The sequence below is a fragment of the Hydra vulgaris genome, chromosome 02 (genome assembly GCF_038396675.1).
Source record: "Hydra vulgaris chromosome 02, alternate assembly HydraT2T_AEP".
NCBI classification, from domain to species: domain Eukaryota; kingdom Metazoa; phylum Cnidaria; class Hydrozoa; order Anthoathecata; family Hydridae; genus Hydra; species Hydra vulgaris.
In genome coordinates, this window is record NC_088921.1 from 62,554,862 (window position 1) to 62,581,533 (window position 26,672).

General features: G+C 30.0%; 3 protein-coding genes across 6 annotated transcripts in view; 1 reads left to right on the forward strand and 2 right to left on the reverse strand.

The window, feature by feature from the left end:
* The first annotated feature begins 9,396 nt into the window (after positions 1-9,396).
* On the forward strand, positions 9,397-12,385 carry LOC136077093 (uncharacterized). Its single transcript, XM_065791649.1, has 2 exons — positions 9,397-11,232; positions 11,603-12,385. Exons 1-2 carry the CDS (start codon positions 11,093-11,095, stop codon positions 12,378-12,380), a joined length of 918 nt encoding a protein of 305 aa, XP_065647721.1. The 5' UTR covers positions 9,397-11,092; the 3' UTR covers positions 12,381-12,385.
* Positions 12,386-12,465: 80 nt separating this feature from the next.
* Positions 12,466-13,488, reverse strand: LOC136076218 (uncharacterized). The gene has a single exon (XM_065789693.1). It carries the CDS (start codon positions 13,486-13,488, stop codon positions 12,466-12,468), a length of 1,023 nt encoding a protein of 340 aa, XP_065645765.1.
* Positions 13,489-18,824: 5,336 nt separating this feature from the next.
* Positions 18,825-26,672, reverse strand: part of LOC101238445 (putative uncharacterized protein DDB_G0291608) — a 47,606-nt gene continuing 39,758 nt past the window's right edge. For all 4 annotated transcript variants that reach the window (XM_065791651.1, XM_065791653.1, XM_065791654.1 and 1 more), the window contains 2 exons: positions 20,986-21,103; positions 18,825-20,890 (listed from right to left, as the gene is read on the reverse strand). In XM_065791651.1, coding sequence (XP_065647723.1) covers positions 19,362-20,890; positions 20,986-21,103 — 1,647 coding nt within the window. In that variant the 3' untranslated portion in view covers positions 18,825-19,361. The remainder of the gene's footprint in view (positions 20,891-20,985; positions 21,104-26,672) is intronic.

Genomic DNA, 26,672 nt, shown 5'->3' on the forward strand with positions numbered 1-26,672 from the left:
ACCTTCACTTATATAAAGACCACGTTTATTAGACTAAAAATACCCCCCCCCCCTTTTTTCATATCCACCTCACCTTGTACTAAACACCTGTGATTATTTTTGTTATCTTGAATCAGATTGCAATGTAAATTTTAAAAGAACGACACCTAAAAGTTTTTCCTTCTATAAAATGTCACAGTGTAATATACTCATGTTGCTATTGTGATAGGCCAATGTGTGAGAAAGGAGTTCAAAGAATCAATAGCTGATGTATTCCCTAAGTACCAATTTGATTGCAAACTAAGAACAGACGAATTTTAGTTAGAATTTGGATTACGAAGTTTAATGAAAGCCAAAGTTGACTTCGGCTTCAGCTTTGGTGCCGAATTTGAAATAGAAATTCGGCTTTTAGTTATATTCAGTAACAATTACTAAATTTACGAATTTCATTTAACTTTCAGAAAAATTTAAAAGTTAATAACTTTTTACAATTAAAAAATGGAAAATAGTTAGAAAATATATGTAATACATGTATAACATTTTTCATGCATATCAAGCTGTTTATCCGCACAGCGGCCTTGTTTGTCAAAGTTCATGCTTCGGAGTTGAAGAATTAAGAGAGGGTTAGAACCACTTTAAAAAAACCTCCATGACTAAAGTGGTTCTTTCGGCCTCAGGAACACCAATTCAGAAAAGAAAAAAAAACAACGAAAAAAAACATATTAGAAATAGTCATACAAAGTCAATAAACGAAAAGTTTTCTTTAAACGCAAAGTCATCACTTATTAAATCTTATTTATTGCTTTAAGAAAATCTTTAAGGTAAAAAACAGGTAAGCATTTTACATAATATTCTTAACGATCTTTTTCCTAAAATTGACATTCGAAATTTTTCAACGAACGTTGTTAGTTTTCCTTTTTTTCATGTTTGTTGAAAAACGTTAGGAGTAGTAAGGATTCCATAATTTAAATTTTCATTATTATTTTTTTTTTACGCAAATTCTTGTTTTTATAAGCGTATATTTTTTTAATAAATAAAAAATTACTTTGTTTCACTTGCGTTTACTCATGTTTTAAAATATGATTAATTACGAGAGAAAAATTAATAATTTTATTTATTAAAAATTGATTATTCAAAATTGTACTTCCGTTATTTTCATAAAATTTTTTTTTTCAATTTAGTAAGGTTTTAAAATCCGTATTCGGCTTCAAGTTAAATTCGGTTCAAAAGTCCAAATTTGTCTTTCAGTTAAATTCGGGGTACACATATGGCATTTCAGTCAAATTTGATGTAGTATATGATCTAAATTCGTCCTTCAATTAAACTTAGGTCTTGAAAAGTTGACTTCGCGGATCCTTATATGCCTTTTATGCAGATGCAATATTACAAAAATGTTATTAATTTATTCTTGTTAGATACAAAAAAGACTGAGGAAATTCTCAATATAATTCCATCACCTGATTATCAAATTTATGAACACCATAGCTGTTCAATATCATGGAGGTCATCCCAGTTTAAATTTTTCTGTCAGAATTATTTCAGGTGCAGGTCGTTTTACACATTCTAAAAAACTATTTAAAAATGATAACATACTTAATGTTTTTTAGTTGAACCTTTATCAAATTCTTATATTTATGTACAAATTTCATAATAAAGTAACTCCTATAATATTTAATACACTTTTTAATAAAATTAACCACGAATACCCTACAAGGTTTTCAAATTACAATTATGAGCAACCTAAAATGCACGATATAGTTACTGAATTTTCCATTGCCATCAGAGGTTCTAAATTATGGAACACTTTATTAAATAACCAGCTGAAAAAATGTTCTGCACTTTCTCTATTCAAACAAAAACTCAAACAAATGCTTCTAAACGATGTTAATGAATTAAATTCTTTTTAAGATTCTTTTTTTCGTCCTACTTTTTTTTAATTTTTTTTTCTTTTTTAAGGTGGTTCCTACGTAATGAAAAAAAGTTTCTTTTTATTCATGAACCATTAGTTTTTTCAAAAGTAGGTACAGAATGTGTAAAAAAAAAATATTTTCGAACTCCTAAAATGTTTTGATGATCACATATAGGCCTATAAGAGTCAAAATAATTCAAAAAAATAGAGTTTACTAGAAACACAATTACTCATGAGTAAAAGCTTTTTTTACTTTCAAACTTGGTATACTTGTGCGTGCTACCTGTATCTAGTGAGCTTATTCATCCAGTGTACTGCTAGTGACTCAGGCACTAGCAGTACACTGGATGAATAAGCCCTGAAAATTTTAAGTAGTTATCACCATTAATTTAAAAGTTATGATGTTTTTCGTGAGACAATTTTCTTGAAAAACGATATGGTAGAAAATCAAAAAACAAAATTTGTTTTTAAAACTAAAATCCTCCTTTGAAATAAGTTTCTCCTCCCTCTTTATGTAAGTCTTTATCCAATAAACCCTTCTTGATGGCTTTTAGTTTTTTTTTTTTTGCTTTAGTCTTATCTGATGTTTTAATAAGTAAATTTTGGATGCTGAGTCGGTTCATTTTTTCAGATATATTAACGGGTCCGCCAAATAACTTTTTTTTTTTTGAAAATTCTATATAAAAAACTACTGAATATTTTCTCAAATGTCTTTTTTTATTTGAAAGTACAATCCTTCCGGTTAATAATGGAAAATAATTTCATTCAAATGGCTGCCTCGGCTGGCCATGCAGTAGCCTACACGATCTGTCCGATTTTTAAGCACATTATCGATTGTGTGCAGCTGTATTTCACCAATGGCTTCACAAATATTGTCCTTTAAAGCGTCAATTGTCTCTGGCTTGTCGGCGTAACACTTATCTTTGAGAGCACCCTACAAATAATAGTCCAACGGTGTCAAATCGCAGCTCCGAGGTGGCTAAACGACATTAGCTCTGCGGCGGATAATGCGATCTTCAAAAACAGGGCGCAAAACATCGAGTGTAGCTTCGGCTGTGTGGCACGTAGCGCCGTCCTGTTGAAACCAAATGTTGCCAATATCCTCCTCTTCAGTTTTTGTGAACAAAAATTCGGTCAACATGGCCCGATAACGATCGCCATTGACTGTAACGGCCACTCCTTGCTCATTTTCGAAGAAAAATGACCCAATTATGCCTCTGGACCAAAATCCGAACCAAACAGTGACTCGTTTTGAGTGCATCGACTTTTCAATGTATGCGTTCGGGTTTTCTGTGCCCCAAATGCGACAATTTTGCTTGTTTATATACCCGCCAAGATCAAAATGAGCTTCATCTGAAAAGATGATTTTTTTGGCAAAATCGGCATCTTCTGTAAGTCGATCGCAGGCCCACTTAGCGAAGCAAAAACGCATTGGATGGTCAGTTGGCTTCAACTCCAGAACCAATTGTACTTTGTATGGCGTCATACTAAGGTCTTTATGCGAAATTCGTCTCAATGATGTTTCCGAAATGTTTAATTGTTGAGAACGACGGTGAATTGATGTTGATGGCGCTTCACGAACACTTTCTGCCACAGCAGCAATATTCTCGGGTATACGCACTGTTTTTGGCTTTTCACGCTTTGGTTTATCAATGAGGATGCCAGTTTCTTTCACTTTTTTCACAAGATAACGAACATACGGAGCTGACGGTGCTTCTCTTCTTCCAAAATCCGTACGCAATTTTTGCACACATTCTGCAACATTACCATGATTTTCAAAGTAATGTCGCAATATTTCCCAGCGTTGTTCAAGCGTATACACAACCATATTCGTTCAGCGGAAGGATAAAACTAATTATCTGTCAAATCAGACATGAGCTAAGTGTTACCATTCACGAAATAAGCACTAGTTGAAAAAAAAAAGTTAGATGGCGGACCCGTTATTAAAAGAGACACCGGTCTGTATTCCAAGTTTTTCATACACTTTAACAAGTACAAATTGATCTTCGTTAAGTTGAAGAATAGCACTGTATACAGCTAACTGTAGAATTGATCTTTCTACAAAGACTTGCTTGGGACATTTCATCCAGATAATATTATTCATGGACTCGATAGCATTTTGAGTTTCCCCGTGAATGCACTTGCAAAGAAGGTCATCATTTGAAAGGTCTTGGAAAATATTTGACAAGATAGAAAACGTTCACTCTGGTAAATTAATCCTTTCTTTTTGTTTTTTTAGTTTTTTATTCTTGTAACTACACGATTCTTCTCCTGGTAGACAAAACATGTGGCGCTTATCTAAGTTAGAAAAGTTGGTACAATGATGAAGGATAGCACCTATCCACTTTTTCATTGTGTAAATTTTTTCATCGTCAGTGCAATTTAAATTTAGACTTCTTCGAATGGCAATACCATAATAATTTGTTATTGAATTGATGGAATTGTTTGTCAATTTGTCTTTTCCACCAAATGGTGTAGAGGTATTTTTATATTCTTGTACTAGTGTCCTAAGTCGAGAACCTATTCGTTTGTTTACATGTCCAATACATTCAAGTTTAACAGGTGTAATACCAAACTGTGCTTCGTAGGGTTTGGAGTTAACAACTTCTTTGTAAGAAGCTGTGTCTCCATCTCCAAGATACTCATTATAAACTAGTTTATTTCGACTTACATATTGCTGAAATATATCAATAGCACCTGAGGATTCCATTGCTCCTGATGATTTTCGATGGTTAATTTTACAATTATGTGCAACTTTCCAATTTGTGTATTCTGTTGTCCCTTTTTTTCCACCCCATATTATACACTGTCCACAATGTTTTGATAAAACAATAACATCCAAACACTTTCCTTTGCTTACTGCTGTCACTACACCGTTCAACGAGGAGTGTCCTCTTTTTTGCCAAGTTCCATCAATCGATACACGACAAGAATGTATACCTAGGACATTTCTTCCATTTTTGCTTCATTTGCAGCATTTTTCATACTTTCTAGTGCAGAATCTTCGTATGCAGAAAGTAACTTATTATTAATATTTCTAAAGGCAGTATTAGATATTGAGTGCATATTCATACATCGTGCAAATGTTTTAATTGATTCGTGCCCTTTACCAATTTCTCGAAAAGCCATAACCAATTGAACATTAATTTCACTTGGCTTACAACCATACTTTTTTCAGAAGCACTAAAAGGTGAAGTATACTTGTGACTTTTATTTTTACATTTTCCACAAAAGTAAACAATTTTATGAGAAAATCCTCGTCTATCATCCAAACTATTAGATATTGTGACATTAGCTTCCCCAAATTCTTGACACTTGTTTCCTACTGCTATCATTTCCATAAATATTTTAAAATTTATAAATAAAAAATAATCATCACTACTTCCAGAATGTTCAGCTGGTTTAATGGTAAAAATTTTTTTAGTGATATTTTCAATACTTACATTTTTTTTATTTCCATTGATACCACATTTATTATTTACAATATTTACAGGCTTTTTACAACCACGACCACCAACACCCTTTCTTGATGACTTTCTTTTGTTATTTCGAAGGTTTCCCATATTAAATCTTTATTATTTTACTACAATCTAAGTAAAATGATAAATAATTTCAACAAGCACATTAGAAAACAGTAAAAAGTAAAAAAATTATTATAAAAAAGCCTGCCTGCTGTTTGCACTTTGCAACAGCATAACTTATAGGGTACTTACGTCAATTACTGGCCACATTTTTACAAGTAACACCCGTTACAGAAAAATACTTAAGAATATGTTACATACCATATATAAAATTTTAGAAAATTAAAAGCTCTGACAGTTTAAGTAAAAATTATTGTAATTATAAATTACATAAAATTATATATAACCCATATATTAAAGGTAAACAATTTTACCAAATACTGGCCATCTTAACCATTTATTGGCCGTTGGCTGTATTTGATTGAATAGGGCATTGTAGTTGATTTATTATCATTAAAAAAAATAAAAAGCACATTATAAAATCAAGATAACTTGTTCAATTAAACTATTTATACACTCATTAAGATGAATTAACATGAACAAAAATACCTAAAAAAATTTTCTTATGAAATGTACCTTCTTATAAAATATCATCTTTTTTCACCTTGGTCAATTTCTTCAAGTTTGATATAAGATCTAGCTTTTTTTTTCAAAACTTTTCTATTTTCAATAACTACCTTTGAAGCCCTATCTTCAAGCTTTGCATTATAAGCCTCCTCTGAGGTCACAACAAAAAACTTTAAATTAAAGTTTTTTGAGTTTTTTGTTTGTTTGTTTAATTTGTGGAGAAGAACATGTAAGAACATCTGAATCTTTGTCTGATGGACAAGATGAATCAGCAAATGGAAATGGAAGATCTTTTAATGTTTTGCAAAAAAAAAAAATTTTTATCATTTGAATCTAATGTTGATTCAATTACTTTTACTACTTCAAGACATATATCAATATTAATATTCAAACCCAGAGTATTGCCTTGAACAGAAAAATCAATAAATTCATTGTCTTGTACCGGTTTGATTCTTTCACAGCTGTGTTCTGTAACAATATTTGAATATTGCACAGCATTGTCTTGAATTAAAAAATCAATAAACTCATTTTCTTCTTCTGGTTTGGTAGAAGACAGCGAGTTAATTGCAAAGCTCTTTTCTGATAGATCAGACAATAATGGAAGGTTGTTTAATGTTGAAATGTTGCATACATTTTGACCTGGGACAGCATCTGAAATTTTACTATATAAAATGTTTGGGATATATGCCTCTTTAGGAATAGCATCTGGATTAAAGGGATAAATTCCACAAGTTCTAAATTCTGAGCGTATATTTGTGTCAGTCATAGCATATTACCACACTTTTGAAAATAAACCGCAAAAATTAGAATGTGAAACTACTACACCTGGGTAGAATCCTCAGAATAGGCAGCTTTCAGTGACTTTGGGCACGATTGCCAGTATAATCAATTATTTTTTCTTCAAGGCACCTAGCATTGGCTTTTCCCCTGGTTTCGCTCCTATTTTGGACTTTCCAGAGATTATGGTTTGTCGATTGCGGAACTTTATATGATACACTTGCTTTCTGTTGAGACATACCTGATGCAACTGCATGTACTGCTAGTTTCATGTTATTCTCAGTTCATAGCATGCGTTTTTTTATTATCCTTGTTGAAATAACTGGTTTCATGGTTTCATGTAATATTATTATCTATTAAAAATAAAAAAATAAAAACATACATTCATAAAATACATTTAGGAAAATCATATATTTACTTTAATGGTGTATTTTTATTGAATCAATATTATCAGAACATAATTAACTATAATTATAATTAACTAAAACTTGCTGAGTTCAATCTACTTTTAAAGTAAGTTAAAGTTTAAAATGATTTTAAAACTAACTTTAAAACGATTGAGCATTTTACTTTTGAAGTAACTTTAAAAGTAGAACTAACTCAGAAAGTAACTTTAAAAGTAGAATGAACTCAGAAAATCAGAAATTATTTTAAATGTGGATTTTGTTAATATCTTAACTTAACTTTTCTCACACATGAATAATAACTGTGAGAAAATCCTATATAAAAATATGAAACTAAGAAATTTTATACCTGATACCATTTATTGGCCATGGCCAGTAGGGGAGACCGGGGCTAGTTGGCTCGGTTTTTACTCTATGAGCTCTGTAGCCCTAACGGTACATTTTTTTAAAAATATTAAAGTGTACTCTTAAAGAGTATGGATTAGGGTAACTTATAAAATTTGCATTCTTTTACAAAAAAAAATTCTTGGGGCTTTTCCGGGCCCTCAAAAAAAAAAAATTTGCGTCAACTTACCCCACCACGGGATAAGTTGGCGCAAACTTTAAAAATGATTATTAATGCACTATTAGGTGCAAAATTAAAAGAAATTTTTTATTACTAATTTTTGCAACAATTTTATCCCAAAATTTAATATTACTTTTAGCTGGTACCAAATATTTGTCCGTATAAAAGCCAAACAGTAGCCCACTTTTTATCCGTGAAAAAAAAAACTAAAAAAATTTTTTTTATAATTTTTTTGTAAGAATAAAATTTTTCAATATTGCTAAAAATTAAAAAAAAAAATAATAATAAATTTATAAAAATATATTTTTTTCCATAGTAAATGCTATGAGCCAACTTACCCCGTGAAAAATTTGTCAACTAACCCCGAAAGCTTTTTTTTAATAAACAGTCTATAGATCCTGAAAAACGGCAGCTTTGAAAAAAAATTCTGACTGGATATAGTAAACCAATTGTGACTGGAACTTTTATAATAATTTTTTTTTCATACGACTAACTATTTTCTTTGTAAAGAAAAAAGGAAGCAATGTTCTAAAAGTTACGTTTTTGTCCAAAAAACGCATAAATCTCAATATCTCCCATGCGCATGCGCAAATTCTGAAAATACTATAGTGAATGATGAAATGGTCAATTAGGAAGTTTCTGTGTAATTTTTGTCACTTTCTGATGAAAGGCTCTAAAGATAAACGCAGTTCGTCAACTTGCCCCTGCGGCCAACTAGCCCCGGTCTCCCCTAAATGGATTAATTAACCGGCCAGTAAATGGTTTATTAGAAAAGGATTAATCTAATTCAGTTCAAACATTATTTGTGAAACATCAACTAAATACTTTTGTTTCAAAGTGTACATAAGATATTTATCTTTCTTTTCCTTCCTGAATAGACTGGCACAAATACTTGCAACGCACAAAAAAAAGACTCTAAAGTATGAATTTAAGAAAACAAAGCGTAAAATTGTTACATTTTTTATAAGGTTTTTAACATTTAGTTTTAGCGACTAAAACCTTCTAGAACTTTCCTGGAATTGCGATGTTTACAAAGCTTTAATGAAGTCATTGACTTTAAATAATTATATAGGACAAGTTGTATCATAGTTTTTTATGAGAAAAGCTTTTAAAAGTGGCCAGTAAATGGTTAATGGCCATTAATTGGCGTATTTACCCTAATCATTAAATATTTAACAACTTGGACGTACAAGGCAACATTAGAATAGCAAAAGAGATGTACTAGTTTGAGTTTTAAGGTACATTTAAGATAATAACTGAAAAAATAAAACGGTTGCTATGGCCGTTGCTAGGCGCTAAAACTATACTTACCTGTATAAAATAGTAAATATTGTAAAAAACATAAACAAACTTAAAAATATATATATACCACGAGAAAGAACGTTAAATTTTACATTTGAATATCTAATTTGCCAAAAAATCAATTTTTGAAAAAATTTTGACTTTTGATTATGTAGGAACCACCTTAACAACTATCTTACTAACTGGTCTTTAATTTAAATTTTCCCTAAATTCTCCTTATAACTTATTTTTAATTTTTAGGTGTAGTTACTATAAATATTATTATTTTATCTTTTTTTTACGATTTTCTTTTGATTATAGATTAGTTACTGATCTTAACATACTTGTAAAATTTGTATTTATTTTTTATATGGTACAAAGAAATTTTTTTTTTTTTTTTTTTTTAATACATGTTTATTTTACAACTACAAAGTAATTACAAGTAACCAATCACTGATTGGCAGTAAAGATATACAAATTTAAATCATAAATTTATATTTTTATAATATTTTATAGTTCGAAATGTACGAGGTAAATAAAAATATAGTTGCTTACAACTCCGAGACTTGAATAAAATAAATACCAATTACAACAATGTAATAACGTGTACGTAAAAATAATCCGAGAAATATATCTCTATATTACTCCAATTAAAATAAAAAATACAATAAATAAAAATAAATCTGCTGATTTTTCGGAGGAGAGTTTAGATGTTTTACTATAAGTTTATTTACCACATTTCAGAATAATGTTAGTGTATAAATATGATAAAAACAAAATTTGTGTAAGATTGATAAAAAGAATTACTTATTTGTAGTTATAGGAAGCTCGCAGAAGACTTAAGTCAGTCTTGTCATCGAGTACCTATTTCTTAGACGTGTAATACACATAAAAAATCAGTTGCATATGTGGTATATATGTACGTGTTACATATATATCTTGTTATTAATATTATTTTTTTATGGATTTGTATTAAAAGTTAAGTTACATTGATTTATTTATTTATTCAGATTTAAAAAAATTCTTTACAGTTGTTTAATTTGATTATTGTAGTTTTTAGCTTTTTTTCAGAGAATGTTCGTTGTTTAAGTTTAATAGTGATTCGTTTCTGGATTAGTTAAATTTATTTAATTTGTTAAATAAATAGGGACCACGATATGTAATTGAGAATTTTGAGAGTCTTGTTGTTTCAAAAGGTATCTTAAAGTTGCCTGTTGCTCTTGTATTGTATTTATTTGTATTGTTTTTAAAAAAGTGTGCTGTAAAATGTTCTGGAACCAGACTTAGTTTATATTTAAACATAAAAAGTATATTTTGAAAAATATTTATTTGGAATATATTTAGTGCGTTCATTTGTTCCAGTAGGGGTTGAGCATGAGTAAATTTGTTTTTGTTGTATACTAGTCTTGAAGCGTGTTTTTGACGTAAGTAAAGTGGTTCTAATTTAGATTTGTGGGTACTGCCCCATGTTATATTGGCATATATGAGATAGCAATGTATGAATGAAAAGTAGATAAGTTTTTGACTTGTTTGTGACAAAAATGGTCTTGCCTTGTAAAGTAAACCTATGTTCTTTGATATTTTTGTGTTTATGTAGTTTATGTGGGGTTTCCAGGAGATGTGTTCATCAATTAGAACTCCTAAAAACTTTGTATTCAGAGCTCTTTTGATGGTTATATTTTCTATATTAATTGTTGGTAGGTTCAAGGGTGTTTTTTTAATTTGTTGATTAGAGTGAAATAGTATATACTTAGTTTTTTCTATATTGAGTGACAGTTTATTTGATTTAAACCATGTTGACTTTTTTTAGTTCAGCATTTGTTTTTTCATAGAGGTCTTCGATTGTCTTTGACGAGTAAAATAAGTTTGTATCGTCGGCAAACATTATAGTTTTAAAGATATTATACCCCGTTCATACTGACGATAAAACACGTTTTAATTGTCGTATTTTAAACGCGTTTTACATTTTACTATTCTCATCAAATTTAAAATTGGTTTTAATTAAAACACGCAACGTTAAAAGTTGTTTTAATAAAACAACGTCGCGAGGTTGTTTTAATTGCGTTTTATTACCCTGAACTGTTTTTAAATGGCGGAGGAAAAAGCTGTTGCTGAAGAAAAAGTTAAATCTAGAAAGAGAGCTAGACATTGGGATGATGAGGAAACAAAAATACTAATTAGTAAATGGTCAGAAGATAATATCCAAGAAAAGTTGAAGTCATGCACAAGGTTTTGTTTTGTTTTTTTCAGTTAAGTTGGATCAAATTGAAATAACTTGTTAAATAAAATCAAACCACTCGTTACTAAATAGTTTAAATAAATCACAAATAGACAAGAAGTGATTACGAATTACATTAATATTGAATTAACAAGGAAATGAATGTTTATAAATTGTACTTTTTACAACAAGATATTTATTTCTCTTTGATAGTTAGCACAATATATATATATATATATATATATATATATATATATATATATATATATATATATATATATATATATATATATATATATATATATATATATATATATATATATATATATATATATATATATATATATATATATATATAACTTCATATTTTTTGGATTTTAGAAAAGGAAAAATTTGGGAGGAAATTTTGCTATTCTTGCAAGCTTCTGGATATGAAGACAGAGATAAAGAGATGTGTAAAACAAGAATTCACACATTGACAAGTGCATATCGCAATTATATTGATAATAAACGAAATACAAGTGGGACTGGTCCTTCCAAAAAACCATCCTGCTTTGATGAAATTGATAAGGTTCTTAGTGACAAACCAACCACATTACCAACTTTTTTGAAAAGTTCCTCAGGCATGAATGTTGTTATTGAAAAAACTGCAGAAGTGAATAATTTTAATAATTGTGTTAATGAGTTAGTAAACTGTGAACATATAGACATTGAAACTACTCCGTCAAGTTCTAAATCTGAAGAGTTGGTAAAAAAAGATAATAGTTTTTACTTTAAAAAATCCAAAAAGAAAAAATCAAGAAGTGAGGTAATGTTTGAACAATTAAATGCCACTGTTAATAAATTTATGACCTCTCAGGCTGATATTGATCATAAAATTTTAGAAAGTATTTTAGAAAACCACAAACAAGAAGAATCATGTGTTATATTAAAAGTTCGTCAAGTTGAAGATTTATATTTTATTGAAATAGAACTTTCATTGGCAGATTTGACACTAGAAAAACTTACTTGCACAATAAAAGAGGAATTTTCAGTTCAAGATAATGCATCTTTATTGATTACCAAGTTACCAAATGTACTTATCCGAAATGATAAGGATGTTAAACGTCTTAAAAGTGGGACTGAGATAGAGTTTTTAATTATGATTAAAAAAATGTGAAGCAATTTCTTTGTTTTGTTATTTTTTTCTCAAAATAAAATAAACCATGCCTTTTACAACATTGTTTGAAAAAAATCATTTACAACTAAACAGTTGTAAAATAATGTTTTTTTATGGAATTTCTAATAAACTCAGCTTTATTGTCAAGTTCAATGCAACTGTGGTTTAATATAGGGTTTACTAAGTCAATTTCTGTTTGTTCAATCCATTCATTTAAATACTTTTGCTTTGTCAAAGTACAGAAGTTATGTAGTATACAACATGTTGTAACAATATTGACTGTGTGTTCAACTGTTGTATCTAATCTCTTTAAAAGACATTGAAATCGACCTTTTAATCTTCCAAATCCATTCTCCACCACCACACGACATTTACTAAGAGAAACGTTAAACTTTGCTTCTTCTATACTAAGATTTCCACGATCTGAGTAAGGTTTCATAAGCCAATTTTTAAGGGGATATGCTGAATCACCAAGGATAAGAGGACCAATTTCAATATTATCAATTATTTTAGATAAGTTTGTAGGTAAAAAGGTTCTAGCCAGACACTCTTTATATAAGGGAGAATTTTTAAAAACCCTTGAATCGTGTGATTTGCCAGTCCACCCTACAAAAATATCTCTAAATAAATACTTGCTGTCTACCAATCCCTGTAAAATAATGGAGTGATATTCTTTTCTGTTTATATAGTCCTCTGAATTTTTATGAGGAGCCTTTATTCTTATGTGACATCCATCAACTGCTCCAACTACTTGTGGAAAACCATATAATTTTTCAAAACTTACTATAATCTCCATTGTTTCTTCCCTTGAGGGTAAGGAAATGTATTTCTTCATTAAGTTATCAACAAAATGTTTACAAATTCTGTGAACTATTGTACAAACAGTTGATTTTCCTAAGCCAAATAAATTGGCTATTGTTCGGTAATCTGCAGATCCACTTAAAAAGTAAAGTGTCACAGCTAACTTCATTTCTAAAGGCAAAGATTTACGAAAGTTAGTGCCTTGTATAGGCATAAAAGGTGAAACTTCCTTGCACAGATAATTAAAGGCTGCTTTAGACATTCTTATGTTTTTTATCCAATCATCTTCGTTCCAACAGTTTACCATTGTTTCGTACCAAAAGCTTTGACTGCGAGGTTTAGTCCAAATTTTTCTGTAAACCGCAAAATTATAAGCAGTAATACAGTTTATCAGTATGTGCTGCAATTGCAGTCTTCTTTTTTTCCTTGATATGTACAATAATACTCGTAACTTCGAGATCAAGTTTTTCTTTGAGAGCGCCATTTTCGAACGTTAATATAAATACTAAAGAACGTTCAATCTGAACGCAAGAAAACTGAAAACATGTTTATTATAAAACTATGTTTACATTAAAACATGTTTATTTAAAACAGAATTTAGTGTGAACTGGGTATTAGAGGCATTTGGAAGATCGTTTATATAAATAAGAAACAAAAGAGGAGCAAGAATGGAACCTTGGGGTACACCACATTTTGTTTTTAGTAAATTTGAGTTGCTTTTTCTATCTATAATGACACACTGTTGTCTGTTATTAAGGTAGTTTTTAAACCAGTTTAAAGCTTTATTTTTTATACTATAGTTTTTCATTTTTGTTAGTAAAATCTCATGGTTGACGGTGTCTAATGCCTTTTTTTGTCTAATTTTTTTTTTAAAATGATCTACTTATCCTATTTGAGAGGTCAAGGATTGCATACTCAGTTGAGTGTAGCTTTTGAAAACCATATTGACCTTTATTGATAATTTTGTTAGTTCTTAAATATTCATTTAATTTATTATAGATTATTCGTTCTAGAAGTTTTGAGAATACCGAAAGGATAGAGATTGGTCTATAATTGCTTAAAGAATTGGTTTCTTCTGATTTATAAATTGGTATAATTTTAGAGATTCTTAGTTTATCAGGTACAATACCTGTTGAAATTGATGAATTAAATACTTGGTAAATTGGATTACGTATCTCCTCAAAAACATCTGATACTACTTTGCAAGAGATACCATCGATTCCTGGAGACTTAATTTTAAGTGATTTAATAGCTATTTCAAGTTCGTCTTGATTTATTTCATTGAAATTTAAAGAGCAGTGTGAGCCTGTTAAGTAACTTTTAAATGTATTATTTGGGCATTGAACTTTTGATGCAAGATCAGCATTGGCAAATTATTTGTTGAATTCATTGGAGATATCTCGCTTGTTGTTTGATTCACTTCCATTAATTATTACTCTAGAAGGCATTTTGTTAACATTAAATTTACTTTTACTAATAATTTCCTTCATAATGTCCCATGTCTTTTTTAAGTCACCATTAAATTTTTGTATTTGATTAGAATAATATAAAATTTTGTGTTTTTTTTAATTTTTTCAAATAGGTTTTTGTATTGCTTGTAGAGGGATAGGTTTGCTTCGCTTCTATTTTTAAAGTATTTTACGTATAGTTTTTGTTTTTGTTTTGAGGATTTTCTTATTTCTTTTGTTATCCATGGACAATTTAAATATTTTGTTTTTATTTCTTTTTCTTGAATTGGAAAACTTTTATTATATTGTAGGATAAATAAATTAATAAAGTTAATGTACGCAGAGTTTGTGTTTCCTTGGTCACATTCTTGGTAGACCTTTTGCCAATTTGTTGCCGATAGCAAGTCCTTGAATTTTTAAGTAGACGTTTCATCGATAATTCTTTTATAACATAAGATTTTTGAATTATTAATTTTTGTGGAATTTTGTGACAAAGAGAAGTATATTGGAAAGTGATCTGAAATATCTGTTTTTATTATTCCTGATTTTAGAGAAGGTTCCTGTATTGAGTTTGTTAAAATATTGTCAATAGCAGTAATAGATTTTGAAGTTACCCTGGTAGGTTTGTTGATAATGGGGAAGATATTAAGTTGAAACATGTCGTCAAAGAAATTTTTAGTAATAGCATGCTTGTTGTACATTAAAATATTTATGTTTATATCTCCAATTATGAATAACTTTTTCTGTTCTCTATTTTTTGTAGTTATATGTTTCATATAATTTGAAAATTTACAAGTATCACTATCGGGTGGTCTGTAGCACGTAGAAACTAGAAAGTTCTTTGAGGCAGTGTTTATAACTTTCATTGTGAAGACCTTACTATCGCCATCAGAGTTTGAAAGGTCATTTCTTATCTTAATGTTTAGATCATTCCGTATATAATTCACAATTCCTCCTCCTCTTTTGCAAACTGATCTTTCTTTAAAAAATAATTTATAGTTTGGAATTTGGAGGTCAGAGTTTGTTTCTTTTATGTTTACATTTTAATGTTAATTTTATGCTTATATTTTAATGATTGTACACGCTTGCTGACGTCGGGGCGTAGTGATAAGGCAAATATTGTCTTCTTTTAGCCCCGGTCACGTAAGTTTTATTTATATAAAATGGCATTGTATTCTTTTTTTATTGACGAAATAAAATAAATAAAAAATAAATAAATAAATAAAATGTTAGTAAAATTGTCGATCTCCTCCTATTCACTGATAAAAAGCTGAATGAATTTTTTGAAAAAACTCTTATATGGTATGGCTTAGGGTGTCCCGTTTCCGCATTTTTATTTAATTTTGAGTTAAACTTTTTATGTGAGGTGCATAATAATTTAAAAAATAATTATTGTAAAATTTTAGGACAATCAAAACATTATTTAGGGGTAGCACAGTAACCTAATTTAGGTAAATTGTAGTTTTCGCGCCTTTTTTTCAACATATTTCAAGATTTCACTGTCAGTTTTTCAAAATTCATTCAAGAACTTTTAGTATGTTATTCTTCATTAAGTAAAGTTTTATAGGTAAAAAAATTGGACTGAAAAAAAATATATATATAGGGGTTGCACAGGGCAGAAATAATATGTTACTAATGTACAAAATTGCCTAAAATAATGATAAAAAGAATTATATGTTATTTAAGTTCTCCTTTTTTCCAATAAGAGACACCCGTTTGCTATGATTCTCAACAATAAGAAGTACTTTGGATCTTTGACTTTGTTTTTAACGTCTTGGATCACCTTGACTCCTCGTTCAACGCAGTCATTAAACACTTCTAAAAACTTGACTTCTTTTTAACATAGTTATAGTCCTTCATGTTTGTCCAATTTCAACAGGTAGTTGCAACCAATCCACTTGATTAGGTTTCATTTTGAGTGAATCAAACAATAGCTAGGAACCTAACCCGATCAGCGACACAAAATTAAGAATTTTATTTAGTTCAATTTGAGGAAATATTGGTTTTCCAAGCTTGATTTGTTCATTTCTTTTGATGTTAAACAATTTCAAAGCTGCGGTAGAATGTTCAATTGCAGGATTAGACTCATCAAACAAGATGAATAGAACAAACTGCTAAGTTAAATACCAAAGATGCCTGCAACACGACTGAAGGGCGGTATCCGCTGCTGTTTTGTCAAATTTGCGCTACCACTGCATGTCAGTGATGTACTGGCGATCAGCATTTAGTACAATGATAAAAATTCGACTTTACAAAAAAGCTTTTGCTTGGAACAGTGCAATGAAATCCGCTATTCTCTTAAGCTTATAGCGTTAGTCCTGGTTGAGCCAGGGTTAGGGTTAGTCCTGGCTTTAGGGTTTTAGCCAGGGTCTTTAGGGTCTGAGCCAGGGTTAGGGTTAGAGCCAGGCTTATAGCGTTAGTCCCGGTTGAGCCAGTTAATTTGTTTGTCCAACATTACATACTTAAAGATGTATTGTTTATTGCCCATGAATCTTGCACAATGATAAGCACCAGGTTTCCTGAACCGAAAAGTTTTTTTATCTCCGCCAAGATAAACAATTACATGTTTAATAAATTCCCGATAATCTTCTCTTGGAAATGTATTTTTATGTAGATAATTGCTGGTCCATTTTAAGACAAGTTTTGCTTGACAATTGATTGGGTTATCTCCGTCTGCAGGAACTTCAAACTGAATAATATCTTTTTTTATGGGAAATTAAGTCCCAGTTGTGCTGAAGCATTTTAAGTAGCGGCTCGATTAGCCCACTATGGTTTCCAATAACTGTCTCCTGGACGTGTTTAATGTGTAACTCATAAATGTGGTGCCGACAATACCCATAAAATTGCACGACCGATACTTTCTCGTTCTTTCTTTTGTCGACAATGAACATTCGATTTTGAAATAGCAAACTGTTCAAGATGAGCGCCAACAGCTTTAACTATTTTTGCTTCAATAGCCACTGTACCTCTAACGCTTAGGTGAAAGCGCTCGGAAACTTAAGTAAACGATTTAGTTAGCGTCTTAGCGAAATAAAGGCTGGCGTTCTTTTTTTTTTTTTTTAATTATCATGCGCTGATCTCTGCTCTTCCAGACGTTTAGCACGGTCATGTACATTTTTCTCTCTTTGGTTTAAAATAGTATCTCAACCAAGCATGTGGCTAACCTTAAAAAAAACATCAAAAATTGTACATATTGTACACCTGAAACATAATAGAAAAGCTAAATAAGTAATTTCGTTTACCTGTGGATATTTCCGCTGATTTTGTAAGAACAGCCACTCCTCTTTCCAAGTTGAAATTCCAAATCCCCGTAATATTTCGTAAACTTTAAATGCTGATATCATACAGCTGATTTATTGATGGCCTGAACTTTTATTTTTTAATTATTGTGCACCTCGCATATAAAGTTTAACTCAAAATTAAAAAAAATGCGGAAACGAGATTTAAAGATCTTTAGACAAAATAAAAATCTTTAGACAAAATTTCTTCTCTGACTAAATATATCTGGAATGTGTTGAAACCATGAGGATTAAAGATGGTAATTTATTGATTTTTAAAACTGCTTTCAATCGTTTTTTGAAAGTTTCAATTCAATAAAGATATATTGATGTTAAGTACAGTTCAATGAGTTTGTAAGAAGATTTTCAAAAATGTATTTATATTTAAAAAAATTCAATATCTTTTTTGCAACTAATAATAATATTTAAAAAACTGCGTCATTTCGCTTGTTTGAAATTTTATTTGAGATTTGTGTATGTTTTGATTGTGTGGAAATTTTTCTGCATTCCAAATAGATATTTGCAACTATTACTGCGCTAATATTTAGATATTTTGGTGCTCAGAAGATACGGCTATAAAAAGAATCCATCTTATTTTAAAACGTTTTACTATTTTAAACGAAGTTAAATAAAAAATAAAAAAGGATGCCATTTTTAACTCGTTTTAAACGGTTTTTATGTCAACTTACTAGAAAGAGTGAAATAAAAACCTGAAGTAAAAAAAATTTCAACAAAAAACTTCTAATAAAGAGCCGTGCCAGAAGTTTATTCTAGTCAGCTGAGTGGGTGGTGCACAAACAACCTACAAACAACCATACAAACAACCATACAAACAACCATATAAACAACCATACAGCCTTAAAATGTTTTCATACTTGAAAAACTATTTGTTGATTCAACATACAAAAGAAGCCGAGTAAATTTGTTTAGTACGTAATATTAAACAAATTATGTCGTACAACATATTATATATCAAACTCAAGAAACATTAAAAACTTAAAATTAAACATTAGATTAAAAGATTATTGTACAGAAACGATTTGATTCTTTAAATTTACTAAAATAAACAATAGATTTTAACTTCAGTAACAGAAACGTTAAAAAACTTACAAAAAGTCTAGAAAAACTTGTTTATATACCCTAACTAGTAAAAAAAAACTAAACATTTAAAAAAAGATACAAACACAAAAATATACAAGGTTAAATATCATGTCATATATACTATTAAAAAACACACAGTGTTAATACTCTTTTAATGAGCAGAGCGCCTCAAGGTTTTATTGTACCAAATCACAGCTCGAAATAAATAAGAGCCAAGCAAACTTCAGCCAACGTATAACCAAAGTATCAAACTCGTCTTAAAAAAAACTATGCAAAATATTTTGAAAACATATATTGCGAATAGTAACCGCCAGATAAATAATAATCTGAGCAAAAATAATTATAATGACCATCTATTTATTCATCTGATGAATATCGAAATGTGTATACTCTCCATGCGAAGATGCGGAATGATCGTGGTAATGAGACTGTCTATTTATATCAGAAAAATGTGTTTGCTTAGATAAGTCTTGCACCAAAGGCGAATGATTAGGTGAAATCACAGGGTGATAACTATGAGGAGAAACAACAGAATGAAAGTTTTGTTGTTGATGTTGATGCCTGTTTTCATAATATGCTTGAGGTGAAGGACTATCAAAATTAAAAACAGTATAATTATTTAATTGGTTTTGTCTGGATTGCTGTCCAATATGATAACGAACCTGATGAGATTGTTGACGAGGCGAGTATAAAACTGTCTGTGAACGCTGGTTGCCTCCTGTAAATTGGGAATGAAGCTTAGGTGACAATTGCGTTTTTGCGTATAGAGAAATGTTAGCTGAAGAGTGTTTAGGCGAAGGTGTATCAGCATAAAAATTCTCTTGCGTTATACGCTTTTGATGTAAATCGTAAGGAATATCATCTGAACACGGAGATTGACTAGAGCTAGACATGTGGATTGAATGTATATTGCCGTATGTAGAGTTTCGCAACTGTTGAGCCATGTTTGAATGGTGGGGTATGCGTTCACTATTCATATCAGAATGACGTTGCTGATGCGTTTCAAAACGCTCATAGTTATCTAGAGAAATTGTTGTTGGTATAGGAGAGAAATTTCTATTATGCTGAACAGATGTGTATTGAAGACGCTTTGAATAAATGGGCGTCAAAATTTGAGATGCTTTATCTTTCGATATGTTCCTCTCAACACGAGATTTACTCGTTTCTGGAATGTATAAAATTTCACTCGCATTATTTTGATAAGAAGATTGTTTTACACCCAAGTGATTATTAGATAACGCTTCTTCATTTAAACTTTCTGAAACGAGATAAACTTCATTTGCACTTGATTTAGAAGTAGTATCAGTTTGTGCTTCTACACTTTCATCTGATTCGATGTTTGGCTCCAGGTGGTTTGGTTCCAAATATCTGCTTAATGTTGAAGAACTTTGTTTTTGATTAAACTTTTCCGAAATGTCACTTTTAACTTGTTCTATACTATCTGTATTGTCTGTTTTTTTGTGAGAAATTTCTTCATCAACAATAGTTTTATTAGAAGATAAGTCTTCAGAAAAATTAAATTTAGATGGAGAAATACGCTCACTTTTTGAACTATTACAAAGCGCTTTCGTTGGACTCGAACTAGAAAAAGGTTGCTTATTCAGTTCGAGTGATCCGAGTTGATCTGCTTTTCGTTTTAGTTCTGATATTGAAACAGACGAAACAAGCAATTCGCCGTGCGGACATCTGTTTTCCTCTTTTTTAATGGAATCAACTTTAGGCGAATGAACATTTTTCAGAATACATTCTAATTCATCCGCAGAGCGATGCAAAAATGAAGCCGACTGTCTGTATCCATCAATTAACGCTTTGATTGAAATTATTTCAGCATGTGTTAATTCGATATTTGAAGACGATGATACAAATGGTGGCGACATTGCGTCTAAAAAAATTCTATAAACAGTTTTAAAAACATTAAACCGAAAATAATAAACTGAAGAAAAATATGCAAACATCAGTTTCTAAAATATACTTTACCTTTTTTACCATATATGTTACTAAGAAACCCATTTTTTTGGCCATCTTTTTCTATATCTAATCTTTGACGCTTAGCTGCTTCATGGCTTTCATTTTGACAAGCTTGAGCTAAGATATGCTGAAAAAAAAATTGTTTATTAGGTTTTTTAATACATTATTTACAATTAAAAAAATGAATAAAAAAATGAATAATCAGAGAAGCATATAAGTAGTAGCAGAAAAAATGTTATTATTGTTAAATAATTAATTATACTTCTTGCTCTCGTTTAAAAGCAGGACAAACAACACTTAGTTAACCATAAATCAAATATTAGGAAGGGTGCCTTGGGAAGTTGAATTTAATAAATAAATAAAAACCTTAAAATTTTTCTTATCAAAAATAAAAGAATAATATTAGATAATAACTATATTTAAGATTAAAAAAAACTGAAGCTAATTTCTATATTAGTAAATGGTCTGATGATAATAACTGCAATGTGAAAAAAAAAAGTGAAATACACAAAACCACAAATTAAGAGTATACTGCACAAACTATTTAGTTTTTAGGAAACAGTTATTAACTAGGAAACAGTTATTAACTAGGAAACATTTATTAACTATAAAATAAATTCTCACTGTGAGCTAAAGACGGTTTTATGTCATGTCACTCAAATTTTTTTTTATTAAAATATTCAACTTATATCAATAGAAAAAAGCTTTTTTAAAACCTGAATAAAGTGCTCAGAGTCATAAATGGGGCAAAAGGGTAAAGTTGAAGTGATCTTAGCCCATTCAAGCATTTTATGTGCACGTTACAAAAAAAAATTATTCAAAAATTATTTGTTTTACAAAAACAAAAAGAGCGTTTATAAAAACGGAAAAAAAAGTAAATAAAAAAAAGTAAAAAAGTAAATGAGGCAAAGGATAAATTGAGGCGGCCTAAGCCCATTTAAACGTTTTAGATGCCTGTTACAAAAAAAAAGTTAATAAATTTAAGCAAAATTTAAAACAACAGAAAAAGTTTGCAATATTTACAATATTAATGTATATACGGTACATTATCTAACAAAAACTCTTCTTCCTACTCTAGAAGAAGAGTTTTTGTTAAAATGTTGTAAAAACTAATGCTGCATTAAACTCTTTTTTATTAAAATTAACTACAGTCACTCTTGATGTTGAGTATACTCTTCTACACAATTAAATCTATTCCATGTAGATTTAAATTTGGAAAGAAGTCTCCACATTGCTCAGCAAACTCACTGTAAACTGTGTAGATACCTTTGCCCCATTTGTGACACCATTTTTTTCGACTGCATAATTTTATAGAACAAATATTCTTAAATGAAAATTTTGTAACTTGCATCTATAATGCTTAAATGAGCTTAGACATTCCAGTTTTTTCCATTGGCTAATTAATCTGCACAAAATATTCTATTAAACAGTAAAATTGAGTTCTGATCTAGATTTGCATTAAAGCCAGATTTTTTAGAAAAACATAAGCAAAACAAGTATGTTCGATTATTATTGTAGTCTTCTTCAAGATACATTCACGAATATATATCACAATATTTAGCAGATATAGTTGCTTTAGATTTTCAAAAAATGTACAAAAAATGTGAGGCCAAGTGAGACAGTTTCTTCCATAATTGAAGATTCTAGAACTTCAGTACTAAAGCTGCTTTCAAACTCACTTTCTGATTGGCTATGATCTTTATTTAACCATTATATGAAAATCTTTATTTACACAATTTACATTACTTTTGACTACTTCATATTGGCATTAAAAAGTGTCAAATTTTTCTAACTTGGTTCTAATATTGATACAACTACATCATAATGCTATTATATATTAAAACATTATGTAAAGAAATACTTCAGCTTTTTTGAAGAAACTAATGAAATATGTTTAATGTAATTTAGTATAAGATAATGTGTTATAGTAGAGGCGCACACAATTTTCAATATAATTTTTATACTTGGGAAAAAAAATTCTTTGACTGTTTGCTTTCTCGCGTAACTATTTTATTCAATTATAGAAAAAATAAATTAAATCAACATTAAACATTACCACAAAATCACTAATGGATAACATGTACTCATAGCTAGTATATAATACTATTATAAAAAAGCATATATACTCATAAATAAAAAATTGACTTTTTCAATTCTCCACAAAATCAATAAACTTTTGCCAATTGATTTTTATTAAAGGTGAAATTTTTTAAATATTTTAATGTTCAACTTTTATTTTGCTACTATGTATTGTTTTATTTTGTTCACCTGTACTGCATTTTGTTTTAATTTGTAACTGCAGTTTTTTATTGCATATTTATTTTATAAAATTGTTTTAACTCTCTCTATATATAATATTAAGGGTGTCCCGGAAAACATTGTTTCATTATCCAGCCAAATATCGAATACCCGAGAAATTAAAAATATCCAGCCGGATATCTGGCCAGATAATGTAATTCAAATCCTAAAATATATATGTTATAATGACAAAATACTACCGTGATAAACCTTTTCAAAATTAATAACAGCTGTGATTTCACATCAATACACATTCCATATGGAAAGCAGAAAAGCAGGGGATGTAATAACTATTACATACCCTGCTTTTCTGCTTTCCATATATATATTTTTATATATCAGAAATATAAAAATATATATTTTTATATTTCCAAAATATAAAAATATATACTGGAAATATCTGGTATATATTTAAAATATATACTGCAAATATCTGGTATATATTTAAAATATATACCAGAAATATCTAGTATATTTTTCAAATATATACCGGAAATATCTAGAATATATTTCAAATATATACCAGAAATATCCAGTATATAAAAAAACAAAGAAAATTATTTGCCAGCCAATTATCGGATACTGAATAATACTCCTATCTGTCCCGGATAGTTTATCAGGGACACCCCTATACAATATAAACAAAATATATATACACACATACATACAGTAGCAAGAAAAAAATTGTGGATAGGGTTAAAAAATTTGAATTTTACCAATATTTCAGCAAATACTTTACTAAAGCCAACATACTATATACCAATTAAAAGGATTTTATGTTTACTACTATGTTTTGAATATTGATAATGTATTCAAAATAAAAGATAACGCTTTCGATGAGCTCAAAAATTTGTGGATGAAGCGTTTGTATTTCAAAAAGTACAAATTCTTGAAGATATATGATCAAACTTTATTAGAAATGCAAAATTACTATTTTGTAAAAATCTTTACAATCAAGAACAGCTTTACATCTACGAAGCATAAAGTCAACTAAATTACTGCAAACATCAATTGCAATTAACTGCAATACTTCTTAGATTTTTCAGAATCAATTAATATGATTTGTAAGCTTGTTGTGTAATATTTGTCGGTACACATGTTTCCATGAATAATCAATGGCATCTAATCACAACTAAACCAGTTGATTTGGATATCAACTTCAAAACACAAACTTTACTCTTTTTAAAGAACTTGTGAACTGATTGGCCTGTGCTTGGGATCATTTTCCTGACATATTTTCCTGTATATTTCCTCCACTTTAGATGCTGTGATACTAATTCTTCTCAGGCGTTTTCAGTTTTTCAAAGATATAAATGGCTTTTAGACTTGATGTCTTCCAAACACATTTGCACAACATAAACAACATTTTCTAGTAAATATACTACAATTTCATTCTATAAAAACGTTTCATTTGTTTATTTAAATCAATAGTTGTCAAATCAGGTTTTTTGTTGCTTCTTATCTTGTCGATGTTGTTTTATGTGGTCGTCCTAAATGCTTTCGAATCTTTGTGGATCCAGTAAGTTCATATCTCTTCATAATTTATCTATCGGTAGACTTATCAGCTCCATAAAATTGTGCTGTCTTATGAAACAAATTTCCATTGAACTGATCTCATTATCAACTTTTTAAATGAAGATTTTTTATACCCCGTTACCTCAATCACTTATAAATGAAGCTTATTAACTACACAGGACAACAAATTTAAACTTTTGTTGTGTAACAAAACAAAAATTATTTTTTTCTGGTGCAGTTTTTAATGCTGAGTTTAAATATGATATTGAAATCGCTATGTAAGCTCTAGTTTTTATGCAATGTATCGATACAATTTATTATATTTATGCATGTTTTATACATAGATTACAATAGAAAACATTTAGTCATTTCATGTCAGATACTCAAGGGCATTTATATGCTCACTTGTACACAGCTTCTGGACATTCTCTTGTTACTGTCAAACAGTAATCTGCCATCATTGAGGTGCTCTATCAACCCTGGTATTGCTTTTCCGTCTCAACCATCTTCTGATGAAAGCATTCATTATGCTTGCTGCTCACATCTGCACAGTTGGAAGGGAAAAAGTCCAGATGACTGTGTAAAAAGTGTAGCTTTAATGAAGACAGTCTTCTCATCTCCTTCAAGGGTGTTATCAAACTGAATATCCACCATTAGCTTGCGTATTTGTGGACCTACAAATTCACCTTCCTGATTTTCTCCAGACTTAACATAGGAAACTTGGAAATCAAATATTTAAATGCTGTACCGCCTCGATTGCCTTTACCACATCACCTTTAAAAAAGTTGTCATTAGGCCGAGTTTTATATGTTGAGGTAGAACGAGAATTTTACTGCGCTCAACAAGTGCGACATGAATCACATTCTTGACACCAAGTTCTAAGGATTGTCTCTTAGGCCATGTTTAATGTAATGATCCGTCCTCGCTCAACTATCCCACCTACAGAGAAAGCAAAAGAACTTTGTATAACCGAGCTTCAATCTAGAATAAGTGCTACAACATTTAAGCCACCACAAATCTGCCACTGATGTTATTCATACTTGATCTTGACTAGAACAAGCTTCATATTTACATATGTTTCCTTCAATCCAGCTGAATGAGCAATGGGAACTGATGGTAGAGTGTTTCCATTGTGTAGGAGTACAGCCTTGAGACTTGTCTTTGATGAGTCTATAAATAGTCTCCATTCTTTATTAGCATACTGAATCTTTAGTTCATCCATCAAATCAGCCACATTATGACAATAGACAACTTGTTCTGCCATTGAAAAATATAGTTTAAACTGACTGTGTGTGCTGCAAAATAAACTTATTCTAACATCATCTAGAAGTAGATTCCACTGTTACAATCTGGATCCTAATAGCTCAGCCTTGCTCTTAGATAGTCCTAAATCCCAAACCAGATCATTAAGTTCTGTTGATGACTCTGAAGCTTCTACCTTGTGATTAGCATCATCAACATCACTGAACTCAGTCAGTATGTTGGTTGGTGGGTATGGCACAGGAAGATCTTCACCATGGGGCACTGGTCTTAAGGCACTTGGAATTTTGGATATTGCATTGATTTTGTCCTCTTCTTTGTAATGCCATGATCTATGGAGGGTATCACGCAAAAGTAACAGTTGGTAACATGATCAGTTGGTTCCCTCCAAATCATGGGTACCGCAAATGGCATGACTTGTCTTTTGCCATGTAACCAATTAAAAAGCCCTGCACTACAAGAAGTACAAAAATGTGAGGCCAAGGGTTGTTCTTGATCACCAACTTACAACCAAGGTACAAATGGTAATCATTCTTGATCGCTGGTGTAATACATTTCTGTGAAACCAATGTCACTTAGTCACAAACATAACAGAGCGATTCCAGATTATTGACACACTTTCT